Below are 26,492 nucleotides of genomic sequence, written 5' to 3'. Positions count from 1 at the left end.
CATATCCTACCATTGTCTTGTGGCTTCCATTTTTGATATTGAGAAGTCACCTTTATGTCTCTCCTTTGCAATAGTCTGTATTCTTCTTATAAGTGTTTTATATAAAATAATGTCTGTATACAGAGTTCTTTTGTCTCCAGTGGACTTCATTGGGCTTTTTGAATCTGAGATTGGTTTATTTCACCAGTTCTGGAAAATTGTCTTAATCTTTTCAGACATTGTTTCTGCACCATTTTCTGTTCTTACCTTCTGAAAAGAACAATTAAATATCTGTCAGACTTTCAAAAATTTCTTTGATTTCTGTGTTTACTAACCTCCTTTTGTATTTTCCATGTTGTTCTCTCTCTGTGCTATGTTCTTGGTTGTTTTTCTGACCTAAGTATTTCGGTTCACAAATACTGTCTTCAGCAGAATTGAATCCACTGTTAAATTCATTCAGTAAACTTCTAATTTCAATTATTGTGTCCTTCATTTCTTTTTAAATCTGTGAAATCACTTTTTATAGAGTCCTGTTCCCTTCAGATATTTTCAAACTTTTCCTTTATTTCTTAAAAAATAGAAACCAGTTATTTTATTGACTTTGTCTAATGATTCCTTTATTTGATGTCTTTGCTCATTTTATTCTGCCATCTGTTGTTTCTGTCAGTTCTCACTAGTGCCCTTTTCCCCTTATGTGCTATGATTCTCCCTGTTCTTGACAAGTTATTTGTAGGAATAATTTAAGGCCTTAAGATGAAGGTGTCTTACTGCAGGAAAGATTTCGGTTTATTTCTGCAAAGTATCTGGGAGGACACCATTAGTCTTGTACCAATTATACTTAATTTTGGGGGTTTAATAGGATATTACTGTGATTTTTTTTTTAAACTAACATCATGAGATTGGTGTGAGCTTTAATTAATTTTTATTTATTTTTGCTGTGTTGGGTCTTCGTTTTTCTGTGCGAGGGCTTTCTCTAGTTGTGGCAAGCGGGGGCCACTCTTCATCGCGGTGCGCGGGCCTCTCACTATCGCGCAGTTGCGGAGCACAGGCTCCAGATGCGCAGGCTCAGTAGTTGTGGCTCACGGGCCTAGTTGCTCCGCGGCATGTGGGATCCTCCCAGACCAGGGCCCAAACCCGTGTCCCCTGCATTAGCAGGCAGATTCTCAACCACTGTGCCACCAGGGAAGCCCCTATTACTGTGATTTTAATGTGCATTTCTCTGATAACTAATGATGTTGAGGACTTTTTTCAGATGTATTAATATATTGGCCATTTGTATGTCTTTGTGAAGTGTCTTTTTAAATACTTTACCCATTTTTAATTGTATATCTTTTTAAAATTGAGATATAGTTGATGTATTACGTAAGTTACAGGTATACAACATAGTGATTCACAAATTTTAAAGGTTATACTCCATTTATAGTTATTATAGAATATTGGCTATATTCCATGTGTTGTACAGTATGTCCTTGTAGCTTTTTTATTGTATACATAATAGTTTGTACCTATTATTCCCATACCCCTGTTGTATATCTTTTAATTAAGCTGTAGTTCTTTATATTCCCTAAATACAAGTCTTTGTCAGCTGTGTATCTCAGGATCATTTTCTCCTAGTCTCTGACTTGCCTATTGATTTTCTTAAGTCTTTTGATGAGCAGAGGTTTTTAATTTGGTGAAATCTAAATGATCAATTTTTAAAGATGATTGCATTTTATGTTCTATGTTTGAAATTTTTGCCTACCACTAAGTCACAAAGGTATTCTTTTTTGTTTTCTTTTAAATGCTTTATAGTTTTAGATTTTACATTTAGATCAATGATTCATATCAAATTAATGTTTGTATATGGTGTGAAATGGGATTCGAGTTTCATTTTTTTCCCCATATGGATATTCAGTTATTCCAGAAAGGACTTTTCTTTCCTAGTTGGATGTCTTTGTACTCTATTTCAAGAATCAAAAAACCATATGCTGGGACTTCCCTGGTGGTCCAGTGGTTAAGACTCTGTGCTTCCAATGCAGGGGGTGCAGGTTCCACCCCTCGTCAGGGAAGTAAGATCCCATATACTGTGCATCGTGGTCAAAAAAAAAAAAAAAAAAAGGACCATATGGTTTATTTCTGAATTACTTTGCTGCTACTTTTTTTTTTTCTTTTGGCCACGTGTTGCGGCATGCAGGATCTTAGTTCCCCAACCAGGGATCGAACCAGTGCCCCCCTGCACTGGGAGCACAGAGTCTTAACCACTGGACCACCAGGGAAGTCTCCTACCTTGCTACTTTCATATGTTAAATCGACCTTGCATTTCTGGGACAAACTCCATGTGATCATTAGTTATTACTCTTATATATTGCAGGATTTGCTTTCTAACTTATGTTGAGGATTTTTGTCTTCATCTATGTTCATGAAGATATTGGTCTTAAATGGTCTCTTTTACTAATATGTTTATCAGGTTTCGGCATTAGGGTAATGGTAGCCTTATAAAATGGATTGGAAAGTGTTTCCTCCTTTTCTGTTTTCGAAGTACTTGTTCTTGGTGTTTTTTTTTTTCAGTATTCTATATAATTCACTATTTGAAACCATCTGGGTGTGGAATTTTCTTTGTGGGAAGGGTTTTGATAAGGAATTCAATGTATTTAACAGACATAGGACTATACAGATTTCCCATGTCATTTGATATCAATTTTGTTAAGTTGTATTTTTAAGGAATTCCCCCATTTCATCTAAGTTGTTAAGTCTGTTGGCATAAAATTCTTATACTATTTTCTTATTATCCTTTTAATGTCTATAGGATATGTAGTAATAATCCTCTTTCATTCCTGATATTGATGACGCGCATATCTCTTTCTGTCCTATTATATTGTTGATCATTTCAAACAACCAGTTTTGGATTTCTTACTTTCATCTAGTGTCTGTTTTCTATTTCATTGATTTTTGATTTTATATTTTCCTTTTTTTCCATTTTAGATTTACTTCTTTTCTTGAAACCTTCTTGTAAGACATTGATTTTAAACCTCTTTTCTAATTTCAGCATGTAAAGCTATAAAATTCTCTCTAAGCATTGCTTTTGTTGCATTCCACAAATTTTGATATTTTATAGTTTTATTATCCTTCAGTTTAAAGTGTTTGGTAGTTCTTTGTGATTTATTCTTTGACCTACGGATTATTTAGTAATATATTCTTTAATTTCCAAGTATTTGGAGTTTCCTTAAATATGTTGTTACTGATTTTAAATTTACTAACGTTGTAGTCAGAGAACATACTCTGATTTCAATCCTTGTAAATTTATTGATACTTGTTTTATGGTTTAGCACTGGTAAAGTGTATGTATTCTGCAGTTATGAGTTTCTATAAATATCATTTAGGTCAAAGCTGCTGATAGCATTTTTGGATCTTCCTTTTTTTTTTTTTTTTTTTTGCGGTGCACGGGCCTCTCACTGTTGTGGCCTCTCCCGTTGTGGAGCACAGGCTCCGGACGCGCAGGCTCAGCGGCCATGGCTCACGGGCCCAGCCGCTCCGCGGCATGTGGGATCTTCCCAGACCGGGACACGAACCCGTGTCCCCTGCATCGGCAGGTGGACTCTCAACCACTGCACCACCAGGGAAGCCCTAAATAAAATCTTTTAAGATTTTTAAAAATTAAAAAAAAAACACAGTGAGACACCACTACAAACCTCTTAGAATGGCTAATTAAAAATACTGATAATAGCAAGTGCTAGTGAGGATGCAGAGCAACTGAAATTCTCTCATAACATTGCTGATGGAAATGTAAAATGTGCAACCACTTAGGAAAAGAGTTAAGCAGCCTCAGATAAAGTTATACAGTGGAATTCCCTGGTAGTCCAGTGGTTAGGACTCAGCACTTTCACTGTTGGGGCCCGGGTTCAATCCCTGGTTGGGGAACTAAGATCCCGCTTATTATACAACCCAGACACCCCAATCTTAGGTATTTACCCAAGAGAAACAAAAACATATCCGATACCCAGTTTTCTCTAATTCAGTCTAGGTTTGCATATCAGCCCCTTGGCTTGTCTAAGTAGGCTTCACAGGAGCTACCAAATCCATTCCAGTTTTTGGCGGCAGCTTTGAGCAGCCTTTACAGCTGTCTCCTCTAGCCCCACTTGTCCCTTTAATGGAGCAGGTCCTCAGCCTTCACAAAGCACATGCATTCTTGAGTCCTCACTCCACCCTGCTGCCTCCTTTTCTCTGACGACCTGCAGCCTCTTATCTGGAGTTTTCGTTTTTGTATAAAATACACCTCTCTTTCAAATGACCTATTTGTTTAAGGTTTTAGTGGCTTACATATTCTACTGACAGTCACTCCCTTCCCACATCTGAGACTGGAGCACATATCTTACGGGTTCTTTTGGATCACAGGCTAGTGAATGCCACAGCTGTTGCATGCCCTCAGCAACCCCTCCGGAGGACCCTAGAGTAGCAGATCATGGCTATGCTGCTCACTCTTGGTTAATGGACACCCAGTCACTTACTGGCCTTGCTGGTGACCAGCAAGAGGTCCTCCTCACTCCTAAAAGGAAGTATCTTCCACCTTTGTAATGGCCCAGTTAAACTCTGTGTGGCTTCCAAAAACACAGCACCAAGACAAGTGGAGACATTTGTGGTCACCAATTGTCATTTTAAGGGGCCAGGATTCCCACTGTACTAGGGCTGTGCAACAGAGAAGTGAAGTAGGTTCACTGCGGGAAAATATACAAGTAAGAAAGATTTAAATATAAATTTTAGGAGTATTTTGTAATTCCTCAAGAGCGCCTAGCCTCCTCTTCAATTACAGGTCTTTTGGTTTCCAAACTGATTTATGTGTGGAAATGAAGTGGAGGTTGTATCTCTCCAACAGAAATAAATTAATACAGGGGTCTCAGATATATTAAACGGGTCTCAGAAAACTGGTAAATAAATATAAAGAAGCAGAGTTAGCACAGAAATAGTAAACTGCACGAAGCAAATATCACCCCCAGGACTGGAGAGAAAAATGGGAGAGAACAGAGTTATCAGAACCTAAACTCTTGGAGACGTGACCCTGGGAGCTGAAACTCAGGCTAGAAAAAGGGGCTGCCTGGATGGAGCGGGTGTGACTGAGGGCATAAACAGAACTTGTGGGAGTGCTGGGGCGGGGGAAGCTGAAAGCTGCAACCAGAGAAAGCAATGCTCTGGGGCTACGCTCAGGAACAGGAAGCAGCAAATCCCCTCTTCCTCCTCCAGTCACCGTTCTCCCTCTAGCGCCCCCTCTAGGCAGAGTCTAATAGGAACCCAGCTGGCAAAACAAATGGGGCTTGCGGGAGTCCCAGCCCCAGCGTCACAGAGCTGAGTATACAGAAGGGCAGATTTGGAGCTGAGAGACAACAGCTTAATAAAGCAGCATGCCCACTGAGTGAATTCCTAGGGCTTCGTAGCATTTAACATTTCTAAATATAAATTAGTGCTTTACAAAGGCTCTGGATCCAGATGGCCCAGATTCCTATTCAAACTCGGCCACTTTCTAGCTGTGAGACCTTGTGTGAGTCACTTAACTTTTATGAGTGCCTCAGTTTTCTTATCTGCAAATGGAGACATTAGTACCTACCTAATATATGGTTGTCATGAGAATTCCTTGATTTAGCACCTGTGAAGAACTTAAACACAATGCCAGACACATAGCACTCGTGTTAGCTGTTGTTGTTGTTGCCACCGTCGTCATTACTGTTATTATTACTACTTGAGTTAGTGAGAATTGATTCAGCATCTTCCAGAGAAATCTGGTTGCCACAAAACACTTGGCAATATTTCAGAGCTACTCTGCATCCAAAGTGGCAGACAGTTGGAATTCCTCCAATTTGGAAAAAGGATGTTTTGGTTTGCATTTATGGATGTGTTGGTTGTTGGTGGCTTTTTTGCTATTTTACTAATAATTGCTGTCAGTTCAACCTTGTCATTACCAGTTTAGTTTGTTATGGGTTGTTTAGTTAAACGGCATGTATAATGATGCATATTTGCCTCAATTCCGTGCGTGCATGGCCTGCAATTTTCCACTAATTAGACTTTTTAAAGACACATATGCAGTTATCTACTCAAATTTGCATCATCTGTACCCCTATTGCCAAAGCAGATGTACATAGCACCCACCCACCCCCACTCCAGGAAATACTCTCCTTTTTATCTCTGAGTTCTTCTTTCATTGGTAGGCAGGAATGGGGGGGGGGTACAGATGGTTGGGGTTCTTGTCCCACTGAAGTGAGAGTCATCAAAATAGTGCAGACAAGAGGTGCTGGGCCTGAGTCACACAGGAATAGCGGGGCTGAGAGGAAGAAACAGCTGGGGGATACCTGAAATAAAGCAGCAAACGAACCAAGGACCCCAAACACATCCCCAGCTTCAGCCCCCATCCCCAAAGGATCTATACACCCACCAGTTCCCCAAGAATCAAGCATCCGGATGCTACTCCTCTCAAATGGCTTTATTTCCCCAGTGTGGGGAGCTGTGAGTGGGCTCTGGTCCTTTACCTCAATGACCCTGCAGCCTTCTCTGGCCCAGCAGACTGTGGTACAGCCTTGAAAGGCAATGAATGCCTGGGCTCCAGCGGCTCATGCTCCCAGAGTAGGGCTGGTTCTGGGAGGATCCAAGCCTGCTGTGGTTTGCATGGATGACACTCCCTGCAGTGATCGTGACAGCAGCTGAGGTGGTAGTCCATGGGCATGAGGTTCACCTCAAGGACAAGGCCGCCAGGTGCAGGGGTCAAGGACCTGCTAGGCCTTACTCTGGGACCAAAACTCCCTATGGCAGCTCCTCTTTGAAGTCCACCAGCAGGGCTCAGTCTGGGGGAAGAGAGAAGAGGTGGTGGGCATAGAGACGAAGACAGAAAAAAATAAGAGACTGGCAAAAAGAAAGATGTACAAAAAGCCCAAAGGAGACTGAGAGTGAACCAGGGACTAAGGAAAGCCAGTAAAAGAGAAAAACACTCCGACGTAGGGGAAGAGAGACCCGGAAAGTAGGGACACAGACGTAGGTAGTGACAGATGCCAGAGATACAGGTACACCACACACACTGACCTTTAGGCCCAGGTGAGGCTGGGGGCGGCGGCCCCCCTGGGGGAAGTAATGCAGAGCGGCTCAGGGCCTCGGCTACCCAGCCCAGGACACGGCTACAGTACTGGACCTGGGGAGCAGGGAGGACCTCAGGGCACCAGACTGGAACCCTACTGCCCCTCACCCCAGCCATACTCCCCCAGCCTGGCCCGGGATTCTCACCTCCTGTTCCAGTCCTTTCAGACGCTGCTCGTGCTCGCGGATCTGTCTCAGCTGCTGCAGTGCTGTGTCCACCCTGGGGATCCAGGGTTTCAGATCGGTGCCCGCAGCCTACCAGCCCCGCCCACCTTCGAAGACCCGCCCTCAGTGGTTCAGCTTTTCTCCCTAGCATTCCAGGACCCTGTGCCTGCAGGCTCCACCTCTAGCCTGGGTCTTTGCAGGACCTAAATCATGGGCTCTGTTCCCTAAGCCAAAAGCTCCGCCCAGAGCCAGGCCCCGCCCTCACTTCTGCGACGTGCGCTTCAGACTTTCAGAGTCGCTCTCCCGCTTGTCCCGAGCTCGCTCCAGCAGGAAACTCTCCTTTTGCACTGACTCCCACGTCAACAGCTTCCGCTCCGCTTCCTTCGAGAGGTGGACCCCTGGACAGTGGGGTCAGGAGAGAGTCAAAGGGCTCGCCCATCCTCGGGCCACGCCTGCTCCTAGATCCAGCTTCCCCACCCAAAACCGTGAGCTTTGGTGATCTCCCAGACCACGCCCCCGCCGTTCTAGGCCTCCCACTAATATCCCACGCCCAGCTCCCTGACAGACTAAGCCCTGCCCACTAGTGCTCCTGGGCGTCCTCCTATCCAGCCTATACATGCTCTTCTTTCTCTCCAGGTTCCGCCCCCTAGGTTTCTCTCTTTTGGGCCAAGCCGGGGGTCTCACGAAAATGCTCGATGGCTGCGGAAGGTGGCAAGCTGGCCCGGAGCCTGCGCAATCGACGGATGAGTAAGCACACGTGCGAGATGACGATGAGAGGCGGGGCCAGTGCGGGCCGAGAGTGAAATTCCCGGATGAGGCTGTAGCGCTGCGCCTTCCAGTAGAGGTCGCTGTTGGCCTGTACTTTGCCGAAGGTATAGCTGTGGGGACCAGAGATCAAGGGTCACTGGAGGTCAACGCCCCTTCAGGAAGAGAGGATGAAGATTAGCTGTCACGCAATATCTGTTTGAAGCCCAAGGCAGCAGGCAGATGTCAAGATCAATAAAGTTGGAGGTTATTACAGGACGCAATTAATAGCTGGGTTAGGAGTGTCCAGGGTCAGATGTCATAGGTCAAGTTGGGAAAGCTATCATGAATTAAGTAGAGATTGGAGTCAGGTTCAAAAGTCAGCCTGGGGCTTCCCTGGTGGCGCAGTGGTTGAGAATCCGCCTGCCGATGCAGGGGACACGGGTTCGTGCCCCGGCCCGGGAAGATCCCACATGCCGCGGAGCGGCTGGGCCCGTGAGCCATGGCCGCTGAGCCTGCACGTCCGGAGCCTGTGCTCCGCAACAGGAGAGGCCACAACAGTGAGAGGCCCGCATACCGCAAAAAAAAAAAAAAAAAAAAAGCCTGGACACAAATAATAAAATAGGAAATGAAAATGGGGACATTACTATCAACCGTATAGAAATAAAAAGGATTATAAGAGAATGCTATTAATAATTGTACACCAACAAATTAGATAACCTAGATGAAATGGACAAATTACTAGAAACACACAAATTACCTAAACTGATTCAAGAAGAAACAGGACAATCTCAAAAGACCTATAACAAGTAAAGAGATTGAATCACTAATTTAAAATGTCCCAACAAAAAAGCCCAGGACCAGATGGTTTGACTGGTGAATTCTACCACACATTTAAAAAAGATTTAACACCAATCCTTCTCAAATTCTTCCAAAAAATTGAAGAGGAGAGAACACTTCCCAATTCATTCTATGAGGCCAGCATTACCATGATGATATCAAAGTCAGATAAAGATATCACGAGAAAACTACAGACCAATATCCTTCATGAATATACATGCAAAAATCCTCAACAAAATACTAGAAACCTAATGCAACAGCATATTGAAAAGATTATAAGTGGGATATATGCAAGGAATGCAAGAGTAGTTCAACATACAAAAATCAATCAATGTAATATACCACCTTAATAGAACAAAGGAAAAACCACGTGATCATCTCAATTGACATGGAGACACAGAAAAGGCATTTGACAAAATCCAACACCCTTTCATGGTTCAAACAAAAACAAAACAAAAACTCAGAAAAGTAGAAATAGAAGGAAACTTCTTCAACATGATAAAAGGTACTTATGAAAAACCCACAGCTAACATCATACTCAATGAAAAAAGACTGAAAACTTTCCCCAAAGATCAAGAACAAGACAAGGATGCCCACTTTTGGGACTTCCCTGGTTGCCCAGTGGTAAAGAATCTGCCTTCCAATGCAGGGGACGTGGGTTCGATCCCTGGTTGGGGAACTAAGATCCCACATGCCGCAGAGCAACTAAGCCCGCACACCACAACTACTGAGCTCCTGCACCTCATCGAGAGATCCCTAGTGCCGCAAACTACAGAGCCCACATGCTCTGGAACCTGCGCACCACAACTAGAGAGAGAAAAACCCGCGCGCCACAACAAAGAGCCCGCATACCGCAACTAAGACCCGATGCAGCCCCAAAAATAAAGAAAATAAATATTTTTTAAAAATGCCCAATTTCACCACTTCTATTCATTATACTGGAAGGTCTAGCCACAGCAAGCAAGATAAAGAACTAAAAGGCATCCAAATTGGAAAGGAAGAAGTAAAACTGTCTCCATTGACAGATGATATAGCCTACATATAGAAATAGAAAATCCCAGGGACTTCCCTGGTGGTCCAGTGGTTAAGAATCCACCTTGCAATGCAGGGGATGACGGTTCGATCCCTGGTCAGGGAGCTAAGATCCCGCAAGCTGTGTGGCACAGACAAATAAATAAATAAACTTAAGAATCAAAGGATATTATCAAGAAAAGGAAAAGACAACCAACAGAATGGGAGAAAATATTTGCAAATTATATATGTGATAGGAGTTTAATATCCAGAATAAAGAACTGCTACAACTCAAACACTAAAATACAAACAACTCAATTTAAAAAACGGGCAAAGGGGGCTTCCCTGGTGGCGCAGTGGTTAAGAATCCGCCTGCCAATGCAGGGGACACGGGTTCGAGCCCTGGTCCAGGAAGATCACACATGCCGCGGAGCAACTAAGCCTGTGCGCCATAACTACTGAGCTTGTGCTCTAGAGCCCGCGTGTTGCAACTACTGAAGCCCGCACGCCTAGAGCCCGTGCTCCGCAACAAGAGAAGCCACTGCAATGAGGAGCCCGCGCACCGCAACGAAGAGTAGCCCCCGCTCACTGCAACTAGAGAAAGCCTCTGCGCAGCAACGAAGACCCAACACAGCCAAAAATAAAAATAAATAAATAAATTTATTTTAAAAAATGGGCAAAGGATTTGAACAGACATTTCTTTAAAGATGTGCAAATGGGCAATAAGCCCATGGAAAGATGCTCAATGTCACCAGTCATTAGGAAAATACAAATCAAAACCACAATGAAATAACCAGTTCATGCCCGCTAGGATGGCTAGAACCTCTTAATAAGGAAAATAACAACTGTTAGTAAGGATGCAGAAAGGCTAAACAGAATTACCATATGACCCAGCATTCTATTCTAGAAATATACCCAAAAGAAATAAAAAACAGAGACTCAAACAGCAATTGTGAACAGCAGTGTTCATTGCAGCATTATCCACAATAGCCAAAAGATGGAACCAACCCAAGTTTCCATCATCAGATGAATGGATCAACAAAATGTCTTATATCAATACATCAGTATTATTCAGCCATAAAAAGGGATGGAGTGGTGGCACGTGCTACAACATGATTGCACAATGAAAACATTATGCCGGACACAAAAGGACAAATATTGTATGATGTCACTTACATGAATCACCTCCAAGAGGCAGATTCATAGACACAGAGAGTAAATTAAAGGTTACCAGGAACTGGGCAGGGGAGGGGAAAATGAGGAGTTAACCCTTGCTGAATGCGTACACACTTTCTGTTTGGAGTGATGAAAATGTTTTGGAAATAGATAGTGGTGATGGTTGTACAACATTATAAATGTAATTAATGTCACTGCATTGTACACTTAAAAATGGTGATGATGGCAAATTTTGTTATATATATTTTGCCACAATAAAAAATTTTTAAATCTTCAGCCTGGGCTCAGAGAGCAGATCAGATTCCAAAGTCCAGGTCAGGAGCAGACTCTGACTGGGTTTGGGGACAAGCCAGCATTAGATTTAAATCAGAGTCAGAGACTAAAACTAGAATTGCTTAGACTGGGGTCAAGGGTCAAGCTGGGATCAAGAATCACGCTGGGGTCAAGGGTCATGCTGGGTGAGGTCACCCAGATGAGGTCAGATCATCAGAGAGCAGTGGGGACTCACCTGAACATCGCGATGAGCAAATTGACCAGCAGGATGTTGGCCACGAGCAGGAAGATGATGAGGAGGACCACCACCAGCCAGTTGGCATAAATCGAGACGCAGGAGCCTGCCTGGGTCCCTGAGGGGCGCGCCCATATGCCCTTCTCCGATGAACAGTTGTCGGGCTTCATGAGGCTCGCTGTGAAGGGAGATAGAGATGGAGCCAGAGAGACAGAGACCTAAGGAAGACAGAAATCCAGACGGGCATGGGAGAGCAGAGAGAGACAGAATCCCAGAAAGAGGGGAGAACAGAGACGCAAAGAGAAGGAGGAGGGGTCAGAGACCCAGAGATAGAGGAGAGAGAGAGGGGACTCAGAGGGAGGGTGTCAGGCCCTCTCATCCCTCCTTACCGCCTATGCCCTCCTTACCGTCTATGTCCTCCTGGGGGATCTGCCCAAAGATCTGCAGGTAGGGCCGGTAGAAGACCCGGCGCAGGATATTCGAGAGGTTACGGTCCTGGGGCCTAAGGAGCCCCTCCGTGGCCACCCCATAGGCAACCAGCCACACGCCAAGGAAGAAGAGGAAGAAGAACACATCCTTCATCTACAGAAGAGGAAGATGAGACCAGTCTGGGCCCTGCCCTTCCCTACTCTGGCCCCGCCCCTGCATCCAAAGCCCTGCCTCCTTCCCTGGCATTGCGTTCCAGACTCCACGACACCTTCTCTGGCTCCGCCCCTTTCCTCCTCTGGCCCCGCCCACACCAGTCCTACCCCACCCCTCACCATCTTGTTCACGATGACGATCTTGGGCCCCAGATGTTTGTTGACTGTGAAGATGTGCAGCAGCCTCAGCGTGAAGATCATGAAGTCGAGGCAGAGGACAGTACGTCCCAGGTCATACAGTCCTGCGGTCAGCCTGGGGTATGGCAGACGCGGCAGGGGTCACTCAAGGGTTACACGGTGTAAAGCAAAACCCTGAGTCTTCCCAACACCAGGCTGAAGGTGAGGATGTGGCCTCCCCAGGGCCAGACCTGGGACCACCCCCCTACCCCGATTCACCCGGGGTTTACTCAGATTTAAAATTTGGCACCCGTGACAGTGCCAAGCTGGGCTACGCAGGGCGCTGGTACCCATTAAATAATGGCTGCATGAACAACGGCCTTAGCAAAAAGCTGGGAGGTCCCTGTAACAAACAAGTTGTGAAAACTGCAGGGATATTTGTCCAACCTATACAAGGCAAAATATAGAGAGTTCCAGCAAACCAATAAGCAGAAGACAAACGACCTAACAGGAAATCGGATAAAGGATAACAACACACAATTCACAGAGGAAAGTCAAATGGTGAATAACATCAGCAATCCCTATGGGGAAAATAAAAATTATATCTCTATTTTGCATCATGTACTTTAACTCTGAAGGGATTAAAAACCTAGAGTAAAAGGCAAAACATCAAAATCTTAGTAAGAAAATATAGAATTTCTTCATAAGCTTGACATAAGATAAATGTTATATAAGAAAAAGAGTCTTATATACAAGGCACAAAATCATAATAAAGGAAAAGACTGAATATTTACTTTAAAATATAAAACTCATGTGTATTAAAAGATAACATAAATATGATGGACAGAGAAAGACAAAATTTTCTGCTAAAAATACATAGCGTAAATTTGATCAGGAGGGAATACCAGACAAACGTAAACAGAGGCAAATTCTACAAAATAACTGGTCTGGACTCTTCAAAAGTGTTAAGATCATAAAAGCCAAAGATGGACTGAAAAACTGTCCCAGATTAGAGACAATTAAGGAGACATGACAACTAAAGGCAACATGGAATCCTGGATTGGCTCCTGATCCAGAAAAAGAACATCAGTGGACAACTGATGAAATTTAAATAAAATTTCCTGGTTCTGATAATATAAGATGTTAACATTTGGGGGATCTGGATGAATGGTGTATGGGAATTCTCTGTGCTGTTTTTGCAAAATTTTTTTATGTCTAGGGGTTTTTCGAAATGAAAAGTTAAAGAATAAAAGAATGTTTAAAGAACATACAAAAGTGAAAAGACAAGCTGCAAACTGTAAGAAGATACTTAGAACAAAACCACCAAGGATTGGGATCCAGAGTATAAGGAGAACACCTACCAAAAAATATATACATGCAAGAGATCGGTGAACACAATAAATTAAAAACTGGGGTGAAGGGTATGAAAAGACAGTTGACAGAGTACATGTGCCATTTAGCTATGAAAGATGCCCAACTTACCCAACTAGGAGTCAGGGATGCATAAATTAAAACAAGGAGAGGTCATTTTTCCCATCAGATTGTCAAAACATGTAAAGGTTAAATTGAGAGCTACAAAATTTTAAAGATTGAAAATATCAGGTATCATCAAGCATGTCCTCAAGGGGGCAGTGTCTTACCCAGATGGTGGATGTGTAACCGGAAGAATCTATTTTACAAGGAAAGCCTTCCACATCAAGAATACACATACCCTTTGACCCACAAAGTGTACATCTCAGATGTATTATTACTTTGGAATCATAAAAAATTAGAAACAACTGAAATGTCCATCCGGAAGGGATCGGCAAAATAAAACGATTCATCCATTCAATTCTGGAGAACACAGGAAATTTCTCCTGTGTAAAATGAGATTTTTTGGAATTTTTTTTTCCTGTCCAATAATTCTTCCCCCACCTAAAAAACGATGAGCTTGACAAAAATGTCTAAAACACCACTGGTATTCCTAAAGGGTGGTAGCACATGGTCCTAGCCCTTTCCTCTCAGAAGATACTTTATACAAAATACAAGGAATAAACAGAAGCACAGTGTTGTACAAAACTTTCTTGTCTTGCTGTTTTAATAAATTATTCATGTCGAATTACTTTGTGCCATTTTTAACAAGGCATAGAGGAAGCATACCTCTAAGTGTGTCAACTGAGAAAAGAGTAGGGGGTCATTGCTGTCAACCATCCAGATTATAAGAGGGGATGTCAGGACACTTCATCCCCTGTAAACAGTCACTAGGTTGTGACCACAAAGTTCTTTGTCTGCTCTGTTCAAAAGCAGTGGTGTCCTAACAGGTAGGACTTTATTTAAAAACAAAAAACAAAAAAACAACTCACCATCAGAGTACTGGACCCAGAGCAGCTAATATCTGATTATAACTTCATGTTATCTCAAGTAGAAAATGAAAGAAGCTTTGTAGAGAAATTTTGGGCCTAATTCTATCTCTTGAAGTTCAGAATTTTTGTCCCACTGCCTCATGAAAGGAATTCATTCATTTATTAAATCTGGCAAGAAGAAGTCTGTCTTGTCTGCTTTAGCCAGCGAAGACTAAAACCCTTCTTCAGGAATCTGATGCAACATTTTTAAAGAATAAGGAATATTTGCAAATACCGACATGGAAAGAATGTCAGGACATATTACAGAGGAAAAGAAGAGGTTGCAAAAGAATAATAAAATATAGTATCATCTGTGTATAATATCTGTGTATAAAAGAAGTAGGTAAATGCATAGAAAAAGAACAGGCAGGATGTGCACCAAACTGTTGATGGAGGTAACTGCTGAGAAAAGGAGGAAGCTTGAAATGGCTGAGGAAGATAATCTGTTTCTGTTCTATGCTCTTCTTCATTTGAATATAATCTTGTTCAATAAGGACACACTTCTGCATTTCTTTGAGCATAGACTATATTCAAAGATGTTTTAAGTTGCTGGGAGACAAGATAGATGTGGCTTGAGGAGTTTATAATCTTGTGTGAGGAGAGCGACAGCAAAAGTCATGGTCAAAGCACTATTGGGGGGACTCTCAGGATGTTAGAGGAACACAAGAGACCCAGAGTCTGGGTAGGAGAAAGGAAGACCTCCAGAGGCAGAGACAGCAAAGCTGAGGCTGAGAGGAAGTGTAGGAGTTGGCTTGGCCAAGGAGAGGAGGGAAAAGTGTTTCAGGAAGGGGGAACAGCATGTACCAAGACCCAAAGACAACACAATTTATTCCCAAGGACATTTTGATTTGCCCTTTGCCCTCTCTCTGGCACCACACAATACAATCTAGAAACTATGGAAGAAATGAACTAACATTATATAGCCCAGTCTGCGCAACAGAAAATATTTGAGGGTAATTCCTCACAGTTAAGTTTTTTGTAAATTAGCTAAGAAATAAGCAGAAACAGTCAAGATTTTTACGGAGTAAAAAGTTGACAAAGCATTGAGGCCTCCCTGATGAAATTTAAAATTATGAAATTTGACCCAGGAAAACCAGACACGCAAGAAATAAAAGCCACAAAGTAAAATTCACAAACACAGACCCTAGATTTTGGCAAAATTTGATAGGACAAAAACACAAATGTTGAACCAAATATTTGTTGTAAAACTTAACCCAAACAATAATTAATCAAGTTGAAATAATTTCAGAAACTGAAAAAGAAAATAATTGAAGGTACTTTCACTGTCCTGCAATGTAAAATCAATCAAGGCAGTTTAAAGTAACTAGAAAATAGTTTCTTGGTAAGAATCCGTCAGTACTGGTAAAATTCTAACTGCAATTTTATAATTACGCAGATTCAAAATACCAAGGATCACGGTAAAAGCCACTGGCCTTGTGAAGAAGGAACTGCAAGTGGCTCTCAGACAAGCCAGAGTGTAAATGAAGAAAAGAGAAAGAAATCAGGGAGGCAGCCCTGGCAGAGAAGGGCAGGGGCTGTCCACGGGCGCTGGCGAGCCCCAAGAAGCAGGGCGAGACAGGCCAGCTCTGGGTGTAGAAACACCCTTGCGGGCCCTGTGGGGGATGGACTGGAGGGAAGAGAGGCTGGGGCAAGGGTCCAAGTGGGAGAGGCAGGCATGGAAGTAAACAGGGGGATGAGACAGAAAGTCAAGTGCCAGGAGGACAGGGCCTGGGACCCAGGGCTATAGAGGAAGAGGAGGGAGGAGGTGAGGGTGGTACTCGGTGTGTGGCCTGATTTCTGGGGTCCAGGGCAGGGGTGCAGCTACAGGACCATGTTGAGGACTAGAGAAACATCCTGTAAAGTCCAGATCTAGAATGAAGATCAGTGGGGTTCTCATTTTATCCTATCAGCCCTAAAGCCCGATATCCACATGTGAGCAAACGGCTTACAGAACATCTTTAGGCAGTACTTTCAATCAAGATGGGATTTTTTTTTTTTTTTTTTTACGAATAAGCAGGGGTTTCCCTGGTGGCGGAGTGGTTAAGAATCCGCCTGCCAATGCAGGGGACACGGATTCAAGCCCTGGTCCTGGAAGATCCCACATGCCGCAGAGCAAGTAAGCCAGTGCGCCTCGACTACTGAGCCTGAGCTCCAGAGTCCGCGAGCCACAACTACTGAAGTCTGCGCGCCTAGAGCCCATGCTCCGCAACAAGAGAGGCCGCCGCAATGAGAAGCCCGCGCACTGCAACGAAGACCCAATGCAGCCAAATTAATTAATTATTTTAAAAAAAGAATAAGCAGAGTTATTTTAAAATTGTGAATCACTATATGTATACCTGCAACTTATATAATATTGTACATCAACTATACTTCAATGAAAAAAAGAAAAGAGTAAGTGGAGTTGGATTTAGCCTCTGCCTGCCGCAGGGAAGCCAACAGTTGAGACCCCCAACCCCACCCCTCACCCCCATCCCCACTCCCACGCCCCCACCCCCAGGAAGGAAGGGTCAGAGGCCGCCATGGGCCGGGAGTGTAGGGTCACAGGGCACTCACCGGCAGCCCACGCCCATGAGGAAGCAGGTCAGGGCCACCATGTCGCACTGGTTCCAGGCGTCTGAGAGGTAGAGGTGCAGGCGGCGGCGCAGTGGGGCCTGGTGGGAGTCTGTCCTGGGGGCCCCCATGGCCAGGCTGCCCAAGCTGTCACCCAGCCCCTGGCGTAACTCCTCACAGAGCAGGGTGAAGGCCCAGAAGTAGAGCAGTAGCTCCAGAGCGCTGGGTTTCTCGGGCTGGAAGTCAATGAGCAGCACGTGGGTGAAGAGCAGCAGGAAGAGGAGGTAGCTGACCACGTTGCCCATGAAGGAAGTCACCGGTGCTCCCCAGAACTGGGGCCAGCGGCGCAGGCGGCACCCCCCACAGCAGCTCCTGCGGCTGGGCGGCCTCAACACCCTCAAGGGCATCTTCTCATTAGGGTCTGTGGGCCTGGGGGAGAGAAGGGAGAAGGGCTCAATCTGACTTCTGCACCTGACTGTCACCATTATCAGGACCTCTAAACTTTCATATCCTCCTCATCCTCCTTTCCAGACATTCCCCACCTTCACGACTTCTGACCCTGCCTGACCTGAAACTAAGTCTGATGTCCGCCATCACCTTGACTTTTGACCCCTGTATCTAATTTCTGACCTCTGAAATCTACCATCAAGACTGCTGAGCCTGCACCTCTGACTTTTTCCACCTTTCTGACCTCTGGCCTCTGGGCTGGCCTCTGACTCTTGTCTGGCTTTTGTCTCCAAGTCCCTCTTCTTTCACCTTCACAACCTCTGACTCTCTGTCTGACCTTGGACCATCTATCTGACCTCTGGCCCTCAAATATGACCTCTCACCCCTTCACTTTCATGGCCTTGGTTCACCAGGTTTGACAACCCCATCCCTGAATATTAACTTCTAACCCATAAATTCTGATATCAGATTATCCAGCACAGTTTTCTCAGATAACTCTTCCTTCCCTATATCTGATCTCTGACTGTACAGCCATATCTGAATTCTAAGCTTCTAGGTCCACTCATATCTCTGACCCTTCTCACCTGAGTTTTGATCCTCTGTCCCAGTTTCATCCTAACTCTTAATTCTGACCTCAAATCAGAAACAGAAAAATGACATTGGGAGCCTCTGTCTAATTTTTTTCAGTGGTCCAAATTTTTTTCTTAGTATTCTCTTCTACCTTGACAAATATTTTGTATTCTTTGTGCACTGTCTCACAAAAATTTGTATATACGTAATACATTTAAATTTGACTTGTTTCACAGCAGGTGGTAGGTTTTATAGACTTCTGGCAGTCTGATGATGTTTCTAACAGTTACCAGAAACACTTTTTCTTCTGGAATATTGGGGCTGAGGTTCCTCCCTGTTCCCATTCAGATGATTAAAGTAGAGATGGAGGGTGCAAAGATGGGGCCTCTTCCTCTGTTTCTCTATTACCATAGATTTAGACCCTTATACCTACACACACACACACACACACACACACACACACACCATTCAACAAAACAAGTGTATCAATAATAGCAGTAGTAATGCTAGTCCCCATTAACTGAGCACTTACTTTGTGCCAGGCACTACAATATGCACATTTAATACACATTATCTCCATGAATCCTCCCAACTGTTCCATCAGGCATTGTGGTATATTGTATTACTGTGGACCAAATATTTTGGTTCCCTCCCAGTGGGAGAATTAAGAGCTAAGGAATTATCATATGACTAGTTTTTGCCAATGAAATGTGGGCAAAAGTGACACGTGTCACTTCCAAGTGGAGGCTTTAAGGTCCAGAACCTGGTTTGCCATGTCTCTTTTCCCTCTACCATGAGACCAGCAACATCTCAGCTAGGAGGTGTTTGCTTATCCCGAAGTGGAGACCACGTGGAGCAGAGCCACAGACAACCCAAAAATGGAGCGTGAATGACAATTAAATCCTCACTGTTGCCAGCCCACTGAGAGTTCGGAATACTTTGTCATTGCAGCATTACTCAACCTAACCTGACTAACACACGTACAACCTTCTCTTTATAGCAAAGAAAGCTGAGGCTCAGGGGTGAAGCCACTTACAAAGGCAAAGTCGGGATTTGAACCCCGCTCTGCTTGACTCAGAGCCAAGTCCCCCAGCACCTCTGCTCTGCAGAATTAACAGAAGATCGATAAATATTCAATTTCATTTGCTTAGGACTGATTTTGCCAACACCTTCATGGGTACCACAGCACAGAGATTAAGAGCAAAGGCCCTGGAGTCAGAAAAAAAAAATTGGCAAAAGATCCCTAAATGAACCAAAACCACCCGATTCCACTTGCTTTATCAAGACAGAAATACATGTATCATGAAGCAAACTGATTTTCAGTGAGGAACTCCTTGGTGGCAGAACCAAAGTTGAACCAAGCCTTGAGCCTGGCATTTGGGAAACTTCCTCAGTATTTTCAGTGGCTTCATGAAACCACCATCTCCCGAAGCCCCACTTCTCCCCTCTGGTCTTGCTCCCATTACCTGGTGCTCCTGGAGCTGCCTAGGGTGCCCCCTACCCCCACACAGTGCTGGTGCTTCACTCACTCGCCAGGCCCTTCCCCACTGATGTCCCTGTCCATGTCAAATGCCAGGTCCTTCTGCATGGGCTCCTCATCTGGCTTCCTGGCATGGAGGGACACACAGAGTGAGAAATAAGGGGAGGGCAGGTGGGAGAGGAATTCTCCAAGCCAAACTCAGTCACCCAGAGACACTGCAGGGAATGAGAGGTATCATCCCAAAGTGACCTTCCCCCCAGAGCCATGGCCAGAGGACAGAGGAATTGCCACTAGAGATACTGCAGAGACCCACCCCAAAAGCTTGCTTCCCACAGCATGCTCCCAGTCTGGGGGAGGGAAAGAGAATGAACAAGGGTGGGGGAAGCACTGGACAGACCAAGTAGAAAGGCAGCCAGAATTCAGCAGGAAGTAGAGACTGATCTCCCCTCCCCCCTCCTCCTGCCCATCTAACCCCAGGGGACTGACCTGAAGGTGATGAGGTTGGTGTAGATGAGTGGGGGGCAAAAGAAGGCGAGAACCAGGGCCCAGATGGGTGTGGTGCTGTCCATCTCCCCCCACCACTTCTGTGTCAGCAGAGACTGTGGGATGTGGGGAGGATTAGGAGGCTGAATCTCCCCACAGCCCTCTCCCAAAGACCCCAGACAAGGATCAAGCCACACTCCAGAGCACAGGGCAAATGCTCACTGTGAGGGCCATAACCACTGGGGGTGGGGGGAAAGGAGTCGAAGGCAAGGAACACCTGTCCCAGATTGTAATAGCGTTAAACAGCCCACATTTGTTAACATGATATACCAGATACTGGGCTGAGCATTTTACATAGATTAGCTCACTTAACCCTCCACACCTCCAGGAGGACAGGTACTAATATTTTCTCCTTTTTCACAGATGGATGGAGCACAGGGAGGTTACAGAAGAGGCAAAAGCTGCAATCCATGAGTTTCACCACCATTCAAAGCAAAGGACTCTGGGAAAGTATTTGAGGTGCCAACAGATCATTCCAAGAAGTGAAATGGGACTTCCTGCTGGGTAGGCAAAACTTCTTGTACTGAGGATGGGACTCTCTTTGCCCCTGTCAGATTTAGATTAAGGAGACCGAGAGTGTTTTCAGAATGTCAGGATTAGCAGGATGGGAGCGACTATGGGGGCACACAGGTCTTCCCAAAGGAAGGGTAGGATTTCCTAAACCAGAGTTCGTCTATGTCCAAAACACTAAGTAATTGTCCAGTGACACCCTTTTAATTGTTGAAGCCTGGCAGTGGACCCCTCTTAAGGAAATGGGAAGGACTTCTTGTGTGAGAGGTGAGACTTCTTACTAAAGTCCCGGGTACTCCTCTGTCCGGAATATAACTTTTTTTAGTTCCCTAACCAGGGATTGAACCTGGGCCACGGAAGTGAAAGCACCACGTCCTAAGCACTGGACTGCCAGGGGGATTCCCTGGAATAGAACTTTTTAGGAGGGTTGGCTTTCCTGTGGCAGGGTGTGAGGCTTCTTTTGGGAAGAGCAACCCTTCCAGGAGAAGGCTGGGACTTTCTGGAGAGGGGTTGTCTCCAGGTGGAGAGGCTGGTCAAGACCCCAGATTGCCCACCGTGGCAGGGGGCTTATCCTCCAGACGTCCCACAGTCCGGCTGAGAACTGTTTGGGGTGTTGGTGTCTCAGATGCTCACCTGTACCCCATCCTGGGCAAAGAAGGCACGGGCATCAGCCTGCATGGCAAGGTGGAGGCAGGTGGCATCCCCCCAGAGTGGGCAGCGCCAGAGGAGCAGGTGAGCAGCCCGTTCCTCGCTGCTGCGGTAGCATTTTCCAAAGAGGTCTGGGTGCGGGACATTTACGTGAGAGGGAGGAAAAGTAGTAGGAAGATGGTGTGAGGGAAGAGATGAGGCGATTGAAGGGGAAGAGGCAGAGTGACGAGAGGAGGAATGGGTAGTTTTACAACCCCCTTCATGGCAGCTCCCTGTCTCTGCCCCGCCAGGCACCCATGCCCCACGCACCAACACCCAGCCCCTCAAACTTGGCTGCCAGGTCCTTCCTCCGTGCTGCCTCCTCAGTCTCAGCCTCCAGGCGCCCCAGCACTCGCAGCAACAAACAGGCCCCAAGAGCTGAGGCCACAGAACTGGAACCCTGGAGAGACAGAGACAGGCCTCAAGTAGCTGAGGCAAGCAACAGATACTCTGAACAGCTTGGGAGAGAAGAGGGAAGCAGCTGGGGAAGGAGATGCTTGAGGGAGTGAGGGGTTTTAAAAGCTCCTATGGGGAATTCCCTGGTGGTCCAGTGGTTAGGACTCTGAGCTTCCACTGCAGGAAGCATGGGTTAGATCCCTGGTCGGGGAGCTAACATCCCGCATGCCACGCAGCACAGCCAAATAAATCAAGAAGTAAAAATAAAACAAAAAAATAAAAAGCTCCTACATGTACCAGGAAATCTAGAAGGCTACAAACATGACCAAGACTGGATGCATGCTCAGAAAAGACTATGGAAAGCCCTAAGCTTTCACCTCTGGCTCACCTTTAGGCTCAGCAAAAGCAGGCAGTGAAGGCTAAAGGCAGATTGTAAACAGCCTGCCTAAGTGTTAAAAGTCAGCTCCACAAAGAGCCAACCTGCAAAGTGGAAGGGCTTTATTCCCCCACCCCTGTGCATTTAAGGGAATCTCTGTCAAGTCACTAGCTGACCACTAAGCTAACAGAATGGGATTTCAGTGGCCATACATGATGAAGAATACAGACTTTACAAAAATAGCTTAGGAAAGTCGCTAAACAAACAACAACTACCCACAACAAGCAGCAACAACAACCCCTGAAGGAAGGAGTTAAGCTGATTTCCAAAGTTGCCATATTATAATATTCAAAATGTCCTGTTTTCAACAACAACAACAACAAAAATTATGAGGCATGCAAAGAAACAAAAAAGTATGACCCATTCACAGGACAAAAGAAATTAGGAAACGTAGCCACTGGATTTACTTACTAGAGAAAGACTTTAAATCAACTGTCTTAAATATGCTCAAAAAGCTGAAGGAAATTATGAACAAAGAGCTAAAGGAAGCCAGGAGAATGATGTGTCAGCAAATAGAGAATAGAAATAAAGATATAGAAATTATAAAAAGGAACCAGGGACTTCCCCGGTGGCGCAGTGGTTAAGAATCCGCCTTCTAATGCAAGGGACGTGGGTTCGAGCCCTGGTCCAGGAAGATCCCACATGCCATGAAGCAACTAAGCCCGTGTGCCACAACTACTGAGCCTGTGCTCTAGAGCCCATGAGTCACAACTACTGAGCCCGCATGCCACAACTACGGAAGCCCGCACCCCCTAGAGCCTGTGCTCTGCAATAAGAGAAGCTACCGCAATGAGAAGCCCGGGCACTGCAACAAAAAGTAGCCCCCGCTCGCCACAACTAGAGAAAGCCCACGCACAGCAACGAAGACCCAATGCAGCCCAAAATAATAAACAAATAAAATAAATAAAAATAAAACTTAAAAAAAAAAAAGAAATCAAGTGAGAGGGACTTCCCTGGTGGTCCAGTGGTTAAGACTCCAAGCTCCCAATGCAGGGGGCCTGGGTTCAATCCCTGGTTAGGGAACTAGATCCTGAATGCCACAACCAAGAGCCTGCATGCCGCAACTAAGATCCCACGTGCCGCAACTAAGACCCGGCGCAGCCAAGTAAATAAATAAATAAATATATATTTAAAAAAAAAACACAGATCACACCCATTAGGATGTCAGTTATAAAAAAGAAAGAAAGAGACAGAGAGAGAGAGGAAGGACGAGAAAAGAGAAAAGAAAATAACAAGTGTTGGTAAAGATGTGGAGAAATTGGAACACTTGTGTGCATTGCTGGTGGAAATTTAAATGGTACCACCACTGTGGAAAATAGTATGGCAGTTCCTCAAAAAATTAAACCTAGAATTACCATATGGTCCAGCAATTCCACTCTTAGATATGTCCTCAAAACAACTGAAAGCAGGGACTCAAACAGATATTTGTACACTCGTCATAGCAGTATTATTCACAATAGCCAAAAGGTCAAAACAATCCACATGTCCATCAACAGATGAATGGATAAAGAAAAGGTAGTATATCCACACAATGGAATATAATTCAACCTTAGAAAGGAAGGATGTTCTCATACATGCTACAACACTGAGGAACACTTATCTCAATTAAAAAAGAAAAATCTATTTATTTTTAACCAATGACCGGATGGGCTGAAAATAACCCAGGGCTGAAGAACTCCTGTCAAGATATTTCTTTGACATAAAGATAGGGTCTATCTTTGATCCTATTCGAATACCATGACTTTTTTTTAAACTTCTCAAATGTGTCCCAACACCTACGTCTCACCAGCTTTAATCCAGGCCCCCATCTTGGCTGCCTGAAGCTCTACCTTCCTACCTGGCATCCTTGCCTCTAGTCTTGTCCCCTTCTGCATTGCAACTACGACAATGCATCTAAACTGCAAGCACAATTATGCTGAAATGAATCCCCATCAGCTACAGATAATGTCTCACTTCCTCCTACAAGCGACCACTCTGAAAGGATGAGATTGATGCATATATATGAGCAAGGGTAAATGCCCAATATATATTGTTAATGGAGAAAGCAAGTTACAAGAAATTCATGATATGGGGGGTGGGGGTGGGGAGGAAGAAACAGCACTCGGGGTCATATATCAAGAATGGAGTGGGGTGGGGGACGAGTGATATCCTAGGTCAGGGAATCTTACTGCTCAAGCATTGGAGTTCGGTAGAAATAAAGGACAGGAATGTAGGAGCAAGTAGAATCAGAGATCAAGACAGCACTCACCATCTCCCAGAAGTACACGGCCATCTGAGCCCTGTTGAGCAGCAGTGCCCAGAGGAGCAGGTCACTCCAGGGTGCCTGCTCGGGGACGGCTTCCAGCAGAAATTCTGAGGTGGCCTTGTCCCACGGCAGAAACGACTGGAGGCGAGGAAGGCGTGGTGAGCGTTGTCTCCGCCCCAGACCTTTCCTGACTCCGCCCCAACCATCAGCCCCACACCCCGTTCAGTCACACACCCCGTGCTCTGACCACGCCCCATCCTGGCATAGCCCCGCCCCCAGACCCTTTTGTGCTTCCCCCACCCACCCCGTTCCTTACGTTTTCCATGCTGCCATCGCCCAGGTGGGTGCCCCCGGCGGGGAACGTCGGTGCGCACGACTTCCCCAGCAGCATCCGCAGCACCTGCCCCACCTTAGGGGGTTGTGGCTCCACAGAGGGTTCAGAGACTGGGCCTTTGTTGCCTGTGCTGTGGGACACCTGGTCCAAAAGGCTGTGGATAAGTGAGTTCGGGGGCGCTGCGTTGTAGAGCTGGGCCAGGCGCGTAGGGGTCAGGAAGTGGCCCAGGCTAAGGCCATGGGAGATGAGCAAGCGCACGAACTCTGGCCGGTCATTCAGAAGGGCGTCCATGAGGGAGGCTTCCAGGTGGAAAGACTGGTGGGGGTGGAATGAACGGGGGAAGAGTTGAGCACAGAGACAGGCAGAAGGCCAGGTGAGGTCAGAGATTAAGGACAAGAGTTGGGGGTACAGAGCTATGAGTGACGGATAGATGGATGGATGGTCAGATGGATGGATGGGTGGAGGGATGGATGAGAGGATGGATGGGTGGGCAAGTAGATGGATGGATCGATGGGGAGAGAGGGAACAAGATGGGGACAGATGGACAACCAGAGATGGATGGACAATTAAGAGAAAGCTGGACACGCCATAAAGGAAGATAGAGCCAGATGCCAAAGGAGTCAGGGAGTGGGGGAAATGCATCCCTTTTGTCAGGATCCCCAGTCGCCAGGCCCCAACCCCTCACCCGCCACTGGATATCCCCCCGGAAGAGTTCACTCTGGGCAATGTCCACACGGTTCCAAGCCACAGCCAAACGCAACTCATCCAGGTAAGCTGAGGCTTCAGAGGTCCCACAGGCTGAAAGGGTGAGAAGGAGAGGGGGCAAGAAGTCAGGGGAGGTTGGGAAGATCTGATGGGTGTCTGTATCACTTCTACTCGAGATGCCTGACATTTAAACTCCGTATAAAGGCAGTGTTGTTGGGCAGAGTCTGGGGTCTTAAGAAGTCAGGCTATTACAAGCATAAGGTCATTCAAACCCAGGGGCAGAGGTGAATGTAAAACTCTTCAGACCAGTGGTTGAGAGGCCCCAAGACAAGGAAAGGGAATCATTTATTCATTTAACATTTACTGAGGTAGGCTACAGACCAGGCAGTAAGAGGGATGGAGAGAGACTGGATACAGTCCCTACCCTGAAGGAGCTCATTCCTGGGAAATACGTCCCAGAACCACATAACTGCCCTTAGAGTGATCGGTGCCCTTGGAGGAGGGCATAGAATGTGATTAGGACCCAGGGGAGGCTACAGTCACAGAGGTATGGAGAGACCCAAGGGAGCCTCCTAGGGGATGCACATTGAGGTAGGGCTTTTGAAAGACCAGTAGGATTTGGAAGTGTGCATCTAAGATGAGAAAAGAATCATCAGGGCAGCAGGAGCAGCTTGAGCAAAAGCCTTGGTGCAGGAAAGCACAGGCTATGATGGCAAATGTGAGTCACTCTGGTTTCCTGCAACTTGGCAATATTTGTGAGGCGAAAAGTAGCAGAAAAAATGTAAACATTAGCCGGACTTCGGAAGACCTTGGAGGTCATTAAATAGAACAAGGAAGAACAAGTGGCCTTTAAAAATCTGATCGGATAATTTAATGGATCCAAAAGTGTGCGGTCAGCCTCGTGTGACCTTGGGCAAGTCACTTTCCCCCTCTCTAAG

At 45.5% G+C, this 26,492-nt stretch overlaps 2 protein-coding genes across 11 annotated transcripts in view; one reads left to right on the top strand and one right to left on the bottom strand.

The window, feature by feature from the left end:
• The window catches only part of TEAD2 (TEA domain transcription factor 2), a 45,310-nt gene extending 34,030 nt beyond the window's left edge, over positions 1–11,280 (top strand). For all 4 annotated transcript variants that reach the window (XM_073796134.1, XM_073796136.1, XM_073796135.1 and 1 more), the window contains one exon: positions 7,870–11,280. The gene's annotated coding sequence lies outside the window, so the exon portion shown is untranslated. The remainder of the gene's footprint in view (positions 1–7,869) is intronic.
• TRPM4 (transient receptor potential cation channel subfamily M member 4) overlaps positions 6,410–26,492 on the bottom strand; it is a 33,434-nt gene continuing 13,351 nt past the window's right edge. For 3 of the 7 annotated variants that reach the window (XM_033846115.2, XM_033846117.2, XM_033846119.2), the window contains 16 exons: positions 25,535–25,647; positions 24,832–25,164; positions 24,519–24,653; positions 21,709–21,838; positions 21,385–21,530; positions 20,185–20,297; positions 19,748–19,825; positions 17,205–17,630; positions 12,274–12,406; positions 11,920–12,094; positions 11,513–11,690; positions 7,918–8,111; positions 7,499–7,631; positions 7,216–7,288; positions 7,018–7,141; positions 6,410–6,782 (listed from right to left, as the gene is read on the bottom strand). In XM_033846115.2, coding sequence (XP_033702006.1) covers positions 6,778–6,782; positions 7,018–7,141; positions 7,216–7,288; positions 7,499–7,631; positions 7,918–8,111; positions 11,513–11,690; positions 11,920–12,094; positions 12,274–12,406; positions 17,205–17,630; positions 19,748–19,825; positions 20,185–20,297; positions 21,385–21,530; positions 21,709–21,838; positions 24,519–24,653; positions 24,832–25,164; positions 25,535–25,647 — 2,489 coding nt within the window. In that variant the 3' untranslated portion in view covers positions 6,410–6,777. Of the gene's footprint in view, positions 6,783–7,017; positions 7,142–7,215; positions 7,289–7,498; positions 7,632–7,913; positions 8,112–11,512; positions 11,731–11,919; positions 12,095–12,273; positions 12,407–17,204; positions 17,631–19,747; positions 19,826–20,184; positions 20,298–21,384; positions 21,531–21,708; positions 21,839–24,518; positions 24,654–24,831; positions 25,165–25,534; positions 25,648–26,492 lie in introns of those variants that run through there. The other 4 variants (XM_033846116.2, XR_004523509.2, XR_004523510.2 and 1 more) reach the window with 4 other exon arrangements.

The sequence above is a fragment of the Tursiops truncatus genome, chromosome 19, assembly GCF_011762595.2.
Source record: "Tursiops truncatus isolate mTurTru1 chromosome 19, mTurTru1.mat.Y, whole genome shotgun sequence".
In the NCBI taxonomy this organism is placed as follows: domain Eukaryota; kingdom Metazoa; phylum Chordata; class Mammalia; order Artiodactyla; family Delphinidae; genus Tursiops; species Tursiops truncatus.
Note: the sequence above shows the minus strand (reverse complement) of the source record. Positions and strands in the feature narration are given on the sequence as shown.